The following is a 9,796-nucleotide window of genomic DNA, read 5'->3' as shown; positions in this document are numbered from 1 at the left end:
GTGAGAACTTGTACTCAACACCCTATTGAGAGATATGTTTCATATGGAAAGTTATCACAAAAATACAGGTCATTTGTAGCTGCTGTTGACAACATAGAAATTCCCAAAAACATTCAAGAAGCTCTGCAGAAACCTGAATGGGCAGCAGCTGTAACAGAAGAAGTTCAAGCACTGGTAAAAAATGGGACTTGGGAAATCACCACTATACCAGAAGGAAAGAGGCCAGTGGGATGCAAGTGGATATTTTCAGTCAAATACAATGCTGATGGAAGTATAAATAGGTACAAAGCCCGGTTGGTTGCAAAAGGATTTACACAATCATATGGAGTGGATTATGAAGAGACATTTGCACATGTGGCAAAACTCAATTCTGTTCAAGTCCTTTTATCTTTGGCAGCAAATCTAGATTGGCCTCTTCACCAACTAGATATAAAGAATGCCTTTCTAAATGGTGAGTTAGAAGAAGAGGTGTATATGCAAATACCTCCAGGACTTGAATCACCCAACACTTCAAACATGGTATGCAGACTCCGTAAATCACTATATGGCCTAAAACAATCACCAAGAGCATGGTTTGACAAACTAACAAGGGTTGTCAAAGAAGATGGGTTTGTTCAATGCCAAACAGACCATACTATGTTTGCTAAGCACTCTATGGATGGGAAGATAGCCTTATTCATTGTCTATGTTGACGATATCGTAATTACAGGAGACGATTATGACCATATCAAACATCTCAAGAGTCTTTTAGCAAAAGAATTTGAGGTCAAAGATTTGGGCCAGCTCAAGTACTTTCTAGGGATGGAAATTGCTCGGACGAAGAATGGCATTTATGTTTCTCAAAGGAAGTACACTCTGGATTTACTTAAAGAAACAGGGATGCTCGGATGCAAAGCAGCTAATACCCCCATAGAGCCGGTCAAAAGAAGTGAAGAGGAAAGTATACCAGCTGATAAAGATAGATATCAAAGTCTGGTTGGAAAATTACTTTATCTAACTCACACCAGGCCAGATATTGGCTTTGCTGTAAGCTTGGCTAGTCGCTACATGTCAAACCCAACTGAGACTCACATGAAGACTGTGAACAGAATCCTCCAATACCTAAAGGGATCACCTGGTCGAGGACTTTATTTTCAGAAGAACTCAAACAGAGGCATTGAAGTCTACACTGATTCAGATTAGGCAGGTTGCTTATCTGACAGGAAATCTACCACAGGCTATTGCACCTTTGTATGGGGAAATATGGTAACTTGGAGAAGTAAGAAACAATCTGTAGTAGCTAGGAGTAGTGCAGAAGCTGAATTCAGAGCTATGACACAAGGTATTTGTGAAGGAATTTGGCTCAAACGAATGCTGGATGAGATCAGAATTCCTACCAATTACACCATGAGAATACTGTGTGACAACAAGGCTGCTATAAGCATTGCTAAGAATCCAGTTCACCATGATAGGACAAAGCATGTGGAGATTGATAGGCATTTCATTAAGGAGAAAATTGATCAAGAGATTATACGTGTTGATCACATTCCATCATGCAAGCAAACAGCAGACATCATGACTAAAGCTCTTCCAAGGAGCATATATGAAAATATCAGATCCAATCTTGGTATGATAGATATCTTCCACCCAGATTGAGGGGGAGTGTTGAAAGTCAAATGAAATTAATTAGCACACTAATTAGAATAATTAGAGTCTGATTTGTACAGTTAATTAGGACTTTTATGTTAATGTTATTAGAATTCATAGAGAGAATATTTTCCCTGATTTTTAGGCTAGAATAGTGCCCAGGTCTTTAGTCATTTGTATTCTATAAATACTGCTCATGTATCATTTTACCTATCAATATAATATCATACATTTTCCGCATGGCCTTTGTTGCCAATGTTTGTAATGCCCATATTTTATGACGTTGTTCGACCATGGATTTGCATTAATGATGTCGGCATGATTTGTCTTCTGACTGAGCTTTTATTGTCGAGTTCGCATTACCTTGCCACAATACTCCTTGCGTAGTATTTCTGAGTTTCATACCGTTTAGCTTGGCATCTTCTGCGGCAATCTAACTTTCCATCTTCCAAACCATTAATCAACTTCTTGGAAAATAGGGTAATTTATGACGCTCTTTTACCACGTTCTTATTCAACGACGAAAGAACTTCCTCCACTCACGGTAGTGGCTGACGTGGCTAACTGTGTTTGGTTAACGATTTGGCAACTGCATGCCATGCATTAATACGGCTGTTTGTTTCATTTCTATTATAAATAAAGCCGTTTTTTACCATTTCTCATCAGTAAATCCTCCTCTCCATTCTCATCTTCTTCCTGCCACTACAACCTTCATTTTTATTATGGATAGCAGACTTATTCTTCACCGCATCCGAGACATGGCCTTCCACCATAACCTTTTTCATGGCATGTATGAGTCTTCTTCTCACCCCTCACCCTGATGAGCTTTTAGGGCTCATTGATCAACTGCTCCAAAGGCCCATTGTTGCACGCGTTAGGATTCCTCTTCAGGAGTTCCAGGGGCTACTCTTCGAAGCCAAGCCTCTGTTTGAAGAATTCAGGGAGCTTTCTGTGATGGTGTTTTTCCAGGAGTATCAAATAGATGAGTTGAAGGAGAAGTTCAACTTTCTCCAAGCCTCCTTGGACCAGCAAGACCCGGAAGGTCTCGTTCGACTGGATGTCGAGATATCTGCGGTCTCTCTTGAAGACCTGGCTGTTCATCAGAAGAAGGCTCAACTTGAGGGCCAGATGGCAGCGCTGGTGGATCAACTGGAACCTATGCAAGCTAGATATGATGGATATAAAGCCAATCTTCCGTTCTAGGCTTTTAATTTCTTTTGTATCTCGCCATACTTGTAATGTCCTATTGTGATTAATGAAACATTTCCAATTTGGCAATTTCGACACTTTCTTTTATTCGATTTTGACTTCATGTAGCATTGGCTTATACGCTTTTAGGTACTTGCCATTTATTGTAACAAATTGACGCTGACCGCTTAATTCTTTAATCACGTAGGCATTATTAGATAGTGCTTTCTCGACTTCAAACGGTCCTTCCCAACTAGGGGCCCATTTTCCGTAGGCCCTATCTTTCTTATCCATTGGCAGGATAACTTTCCACACGTAGTCCCCTGTGACAAAAGATTGATTTTTAACCTTCTTGTTATATGCTTTAGCTATGCGATCCTTCTGCCTCGTTAAGACGTCCAACGCCAAGACTCTTTCTTCGTCGAGATTAACCAATTCGTCTAGCATCATGTTCCAATAGACTTCGCTTGGGATTTCTTCTTGTCTTTGAATTCTGCACGATTGCAAGTATACTTCTGCGGGTAGCTCAACTTCTTGGCCATAGGCCAGTCGAAAAGGTGTTGTTCCTGTCGCTTCCCTTGGTGAATTCATGTAAGCCCACAGGACTTGGCTTAAGGACTCATGCCAGCTTTTCGGCTTTCGACCCACGTGCTTTTTAATCAAGCTTATTAGAGTTTTATTGGCGGCCTCTACTTGGCCGTTTGCCTAAGCATAGTAGGGGGTCGAGGTTAGAAGCTTTATGCCCCAGGATTCTGCAAAGGCTGCCACTTTTCGTCCTATGAAAACTGTACCTTGGTCCGTTGTGAGTGACTCCGGCAATCCAAAACGATACACAATGTGATTCTGTATGAATTCGATTACCGTCTCTTGCGTCACGCTCTGTAGTGGAATGACTTCAACCCATTTAGTAAAATAATCAATTGCTACAATTATATACTTGTGCTGCCTTGACGAGGCTGGGTGAATCTCGCCAATTAAATCTATCGCTCATCCCCTAAAGGGCCATGGCGTGATAATAGAGTGTAACTCGCTAGCCGACACGTGTTGGATTCCTGAATGTTTCTGACAATCTTGACAACCTTTTGCGTATTCGATGCAATCCTTCATGATAGTTGGCCAATACATCCCTTGCCTAAAAAGAATCCATTTCATTTTTGCCCCTGCTTGGTGAGCGCCACATAGGCCGTCGTGAGCGGCTGATACAGCTATGAACGCATCGTCTTCACTTAAGCACTTCAACAACGTGCCGTCGACATTCTTTTTGAACAATTCATTGCCTATGATGGTATAATTTAGAGCCCTATATTTGACTTTTCTGTCGGTTGACCCTACAGGGTTCTGCAAGTATTCGACGATTGGCTTTCTCCAATCATTGGGAGTAAGGTTGTCGATAGCCATAACGTCGAGATCCAAAGGACTCAATTTCTCCTTGATCCTAATCAACTCTTTCAATTTGTGTTTATTTATCATGTACCCAGAAGCAATTTGTGCTAACTCATTAGCCTCTTGATTGCTTACCCTAGGTATGTAGCTAATTCCTGCTTGGTCAAAATTGGCTAGTAAACTCATGGCCTTTACGTAGTATTTTGCCAAATTTTCACTTATGCACTTATATTCCTTGGTAAGTTGCTTTACAACCAATTCTGAGTCACCTTTAACTTCGACATTCTTTGCCCCCAAGGCCAACAGTATTTCGAGGCCCGAGACTAAAGCCTCATATTCAGATTCGTTATTGGAGCAACTTTCTCGAATTCAAAACATGAATTTGGTTGGGATGCCTTGTGGGGACACTATGAACATACCGATTCCTGATCCTTCCTTATGGCTTGAGCCGTCGAAAAACAACTTCCAAGGCTGTAATCCTACATAAACTATCTCTTCAGGCAAAGTGTGATCTGCCAAGAAATCAGCTACTTCTTGCCCCTTAATTGCCTTTAAAGGGGCATAAGTGAGCGAATATTCGGTTAATGCTAAAGACCATTTACCGATTCGACTATGCAAAATAGGCTTGGATAACATGTGCTTTATTATATCAAAGTGAGAAAAAACCATTACATCAATTGGCTTTATATAATATTTCAGCTTGGTACAAGAAAAGTACAAACACAAACACAGTTTCTTGATCATAGTGTATCGAGTTTCAGCATCGTTTAACACACGACTCAAATAAAATACGGCTCTTTCGATGCCATCTTCATCTTCTTGTGCCAACATGCTGCCAATGGTTTCATCTGTAGCCGAAATATATAACCTCATTGGCTTCCCTTTTATAGGAGGAATCATCACCGGAGGGCTTGCCAAATAGTTTTTGAGCTCATCAAATGCTTTTTGGTGCTCTGCTTCCCAGCGAAAAATGTCTTCCTTCTTTAGTCGAAGAAGGGATGAGAAAGGCATAGTTTTGTCACTAAGGTTAGCAATGAACCTTCTAAGGAAATTGACTTTGCCCAATAGCGACTGCAGTTGTTTCTTGCTAGTTGGTGGACTTGTGTCGAGAATAGCTTTGGCCTTGTTCTTGTTGATTTTGATGCCTTTCTTGTGCACCACAAAACCCAAAAAGTCACCTGCAATTACACCAAATGCACATTTAAGAGGGTTCATTTTTAAGCCATGTATCCTCATTCTCTCGAATGACTTCCTCAAATGCGACAAGTGTTCATCCCTGGATGGGGACTTGACCACTATGTCATCAATGTAAACCTGCATAAAAGTTTCAATAAAGTCATGGAAGATAGTATTCATTACCCTCTGGTAGGTCGCGCCAGCGTTTTTCAAACCAAATGGCATGACCACCCACTCATATGTCCCTAAGGCACCAGGACATTGAAATGCTGTTTTCGACACATCCTCCTTGGCAATGAAAATCTGGTTGTAGCCAGAATATCCGTCTAAGAGACTTAAGTACTCATGGCCTGCTGCTGAATCTACCATCATCTCGGCTATGGGCATGTGATATTCATCCTTGAATGTGGCAGCATTCAGATCTCGAAAATCTATGCAGACCCTCATCTTACCATTTTTCTTGATTACCGGGACTACATTGGCCAGCCATTCAACATATTTGGCCGCTCTGATGAACTTGCACCGTAGCAATCTTTCGATTTCTTCCTTGATTTTTACTAGAATGTCCGGATGGAATCTCCTGGGCAGTTGTTTTACTGGCTTCCTGTCCTCTTTGATTGGCAGTTGTAATTCTACCAAGTCTCGACTCAAACCAGGCATCTCATCGTAATCCCAGGCGAAACAATCTTTGAATTCTTTCAACAACTCTATCATTCTGCCTCTAAGCTCTGGGTCGATCAAGGAACTTATGTAGGTTGGTCTTTTCTTCGAGCCATCTCCCAAATCTATTTCCTCCAAAGGGTCCTGAGCCTCCATTTTCATGGCGTCCACTAAAGGTTTTTCGAACCCCAACAGACCATCATCATAAATGCAATCCATCCTCAGGTCATACACGTCTTCTTTTGCCTCCTCACTTGGCTCATTTCCACGTGCACTATCCTTTCCATTCTGAGATAGCATCGTGATAGGTGAAACTGCAACTTTAAACTTTCCTTTAATGGCCATATTTTTAGCCATTTTGTCGGCCTCTAGAGCCGTTTTCATCTTGTTTTCGACCGCGTAGGCCGAAATCCGAGCCAAGCTCGAATTAATCATCATTATGCTGTGTTGCCACATTGGTGGCAGCCTCATCACTTGCCACTTCTTTAGCGGCAACTTCTTCTTCGTCACTGTGCCATCCACTCATAGCATCCGCCTTGCATGATTCATTGAGGTTCAATCCTCGAATTGGGTCTAGTGTCACTGAGTATTCTGAGTAAGGGTTGAAGTACTGATTGGCCACTATGTCAAGTGGAGCAATTGTAGCCAAACTCTTCTCAAAATTCTTCTTGTCGACATAGCCTGCTTCTGCCAAATAGTAACTTTGGTCAGCTTGCACATTCTCGACAGCTCCATCTGCTTTCCATATGGAGATTCTCTGATGTAGGGTAGAAGGCATTGCCCCTACTCCATGGATCCATTCTCTGCCCAATAAAAGGTTGTAGTTGGCCTTTGAAGGCACAACAATGAACAAGGTCGATCTACTTATTGTCCCCACTGTTATATTCAGCATGATCGCACCCATGGAGGTACTGGTCTTACCTTCATAGACTGATAAGACCATGTCATGGGGAATCAAATCTGTCTCTGTCTTGCCCAACCTCTTCATCATAAACCTGGGCATTAGGTTGATAGCAGCACCACCGTCGACCAGTATTTTATTGACCCCTTTGTCTTCCACTTTGGCCCACACAAACAAGGGCTTCAAGTGACTCTTCATATGCTCTGAAGGCCTTTGGAAAATGGCCCTGTCATCTTCAACAGCTCCCCTCTGCATGACATAATAGCATAAAGGGTTATCATCAACCTCTTCCTCGACATAGTAATCTTCGTCGCCTTCAATGACCTCGGACACTCTGTCGAAATCAGCCGGGAGTATGGACACTATGCAGATGATGTTAAGGTCTTCCCCATCACTTTCGTCGAAGTCCTCTAGCATGTCTTCATCTTCATCTTCATCTCTAGCAGCTACCTTTACCTTCTCTTGGGTGGGGTTTGGCAGGGTCATTCCTTGCTTGATGGCTTGGTCCAGATGATTGATGATGGACGCCACGCTTGACTTGTTGTCTGGGGCATCTGAAGGCTTGACATCCCACAGGGATCGAAATTTGCCACCTCTTTCCCGCTCAGCCTTTCTTTTCCTTAGGAAGCGTCGAAATTGGGTCCTGGTCATCTGATCTGGCCCATAGTAGTTCCTCGAGCCATAGGAGTAGTTTCTTGACACCTGAGAGTTATTAACATATGAAGATCCTTGGCCCAAGTCAATTTTTTGCCACTTCTCCCTTGGTTTTGGTTTAGGTGGTGCTGACCTAAACCATTGGTTTTTTGGCACCTCAGCATTGGGGAGGTAGGTTTTGCTCTTCCCCTTTCGATCTTGACCCGTATGGCTGTAGTGCTCTTGGGTGGCTATCTCTTCATGAGGGTAAGTCAATCTTCTGACCACAGGCGCTTTCTGTTGATAATGCCTCTTCATTTCAGAGTCTTGGTAAGCCTTTGCTGCTGACTTGTCGAAAACAGCGCTGCATCTAGGGCACATCATGACTTCCTTTTCTCCATCTTGGCTTCGAGATAGGAACTCGACAAGAGTTTCTCCAGCTTTGGGGTAGACCTCCTCCAAGCTAGCTTCTCCACCTGGTCCTTCGACTGTCGCTTCTTCAGTTTCTGTTTCTTCCATAATCAAACCCGAGTCGAGCTTCTCAGTGATGTCTACCATGCAAATGTGGAGGGGCTCCACGTAATTGGCTTCAGCTTTCTGGAGTGGATCTGAGTCGACCTTTCCTTGGCCTTTAGTCTTTTCGCCGTACTTGAGCCTACCAGAATCCAGTGCTCCTTGAACAAGGTTCCTGAAACGAACACACTGTGAGGTCCAATGGCCAAAAAAGTTGTGATACTTACAGTATTTTTTGCCTTTCTTCTGTTCAGGAGAAGGCAATTTTTGGTCTTTAGGGACCACAATTAAACCATCAGAGACAAGTATGTCATAAATTGCATCACATTTGGTCACGTCAAAAGTATAAGTTTTAACAGTAGGAATACTGTCTTTGGGAGATTCTTCTCCCAACTTGTTTTCATAAGGCTTTAGTGCCTTGCACACATAAGGGTCCCCCGGCTGGAGCTCAGCCAGATTGATGTCATTAATGTCTTCGGGGGTGACCTCGTGGTATACGTACTGGGTTGGACACACCAACTCTGTATCTATGTAGGCCACTTTCTCTTTCTTAAGCCATTTGTGAGTTGTCTTAGCTTTCTCGTCGTTCTTCTCCGCTTTGAGTAATTCGACATGCCTTACTCTATTAGCGAGCTGAGACATATCTTGAATATACCGCGTGTCGAGTTTCTTTCTAATCGAATACTCTAAACCACCTGCGGCCAAAACAACCAGTTCATGTTCTGGGACGTGAGTAAAGCATCGAGATTTCAACATCCTGAATCTATTCAGGTAGTCATCAATAGATTCGGCATTCCTTCTTTTGACGCTAGCCAAATCCTTTAGACTCACTTTGCACTCCCCTCTAAAGAACTGCTCATGGAAAATCCTTTCCAATTGTGTCCAAGTGTGGACTGACCTTGGGGCAAGGGTTGTGAACCATGTAAACGCGTTCTTAGTCAAAGAACTTGGAAAATACTTCATTTTCAAATTTTCGTTAATGGCCAGGTCTCCAGCCTCAATCTGGTATCTCGCCACGTGTTCCACAGTAGACTCCCTTGAGAACTTAGTGAACTTTGGGACTTTCCAACCTCTAGGGAGTTCTGCTTCGAGGACTTCTTCAGTGAAGGCTGAAACAAAATGGGGTATATTCGCAAAACCTGCATTAAAACCGTGCTGATTTAGCAATTGTTCGACAACAGCAGCAACATTTTGTTGCCCCCTAGCATTTTGGTGTCGAATTCTTTCCAACACTCCATCGGCGTGCTCATTCCTATTTACCATGTATACGTTATGCGGCCCTGGTTGTCCCCCTTCATTTTCTTCGAATAAGGGGTTTTGTCCTACGTGTTGGTAGGGTTGTACGGGCCCGCGAGCTGGGATTGCGACCGGTGGAATTGGTTCAATCCTCGGCAGAGGTGCTATCTCGTTTCGTGCTCCTAACACTGTTGTCAGACACCCCATCTGATGGGCTAACTCTTGGTTATTGACGTTGGTGTTCTGGATCAAAGGATTGAAGATCTCCCCCATTTGTCGAGATAACATATTAACCATCTCGTGCTGGCTATCGTCAAACTGCTGCCTGATAGCCTGAAGTGACCCTGAGTTCATGCCCGTGGGCAAGTACATTTGTGAACTTTGCCCCGTAGCAAAGCCGGGAGGGCTCACTCGATTTCCTAAGTTCATCATTGTGCCATTTGCCCCGAATGGAGGCATCCCAAAAGGGGGCACATTCTCG

At 43.1% G+C, this 9,796-nt stretch overlaps 3 protein-coding genes across 3 annotated transcripts; 1 reads left to right on the top strand and 2 right to left on the bottom strand.

The window, feature by feature from the left end:
• Positions 1–654: 654 nt before the first annotated feature.
• LOC130743910 (uncharacterized mitochondrial protein AtMg00810-like) lies at positions 655–1,182 on the top strand. Its single transcript, XM_057596125.1, has one exon. The coding sequence runs from the start codon at positions 655–657 to the stop codon at positions 1,180–1,182; it is 528 nt and encodes a 175-aa protein (XP_057452108.1).
• Positions 1,183–2,918: 1,736 nt separating this feature from the next.
• LOC130743909 (uncharacterized) lies at positions 2,919–3,263 on the bottom strand. The gene has a single exon (XM_057596124.1). The coding sequence runs from the start codon at positions 3,261–3,263 to the stop codon at positions 2,919–2,921; it is 345 nt and encodes a 114-aa protein (XP_057452107.1).
• Positions 3,264–4,565: 1,302 nt separating this feature from the next.
• On the bottom strand, positions 4,566–6,389 carry LOC130743908 (uncharacterized). Its single transcript, XM_057596123.1, has 3 exons — positions 5,739–6,389; positions 4,989–5,510; positions 4,566–4,835 (listed from the first exon to the last, which is right to left on the bottom strand). The coding sequence occupies exons 1-3, from the start codon at positions 6,387–6,389 to the stop codon at positions 4,566–4,568; spliced, it is 1,443 nt and encodes a 480-aa protein (XP_057452106.1).
• Between the last annotated feature and the right edge of the window lie 3,407 nt (positions 6,390–9,796).

The sequence above is a fragment of the Lotus japonicus genome, chromosome 3 (assembly GCF_012489685.1).
Source record: "Lotus japonicus ecotype B-129 chromosome 3, LjGifu_v1.2".
NCBI lineage: Eukaryota > Viridiplantae > Streptophyta > Magnoliopsida > Fabales > Fabaceae > Lotus > Lotus japonicus.
The sequence above is the reverse complement of the archived record's forward strand: the minus strand, read 5'-3'. Positions and strand labels throughout refer to the sequence as shown.

Coding starts and splice junctions, on each gene's coding strand:
- LOC130743910 (XM_057596125.1), top strand. CDS start 655: ATGGATGGGAAGATAGCCTTATTCATTGTCTATGTTGACGATATCGTA.
- LOC130743909 (XM_057596124.1), bottom strand. CDS start 3,263: ATGATGCTAGACGAATTGGTTAATCTCGACGAAGAAAGAGTCTTGGCG.
- LOC130743908 (XM_057596123.1), bottom strand. CDS start 6,389: ATGGCTAAAAATATGGCCATTAAAGGAAAGTTTAAAGTTGCAGTTTCA. Junction 5,511..5,738: donor TGCCCATAGCCGAGATGATG/GTAGATTCAGCA, acceptor ACTTTTATGCAG/GTTTACATTGATGACATAGT. Junction 4,836..4,988: donor AAGATGGCATCGAAAGAGCC/GTATTTTATTTG, acceptor GATATAATAAAG/CACATGTTATCCAAGCCTAT.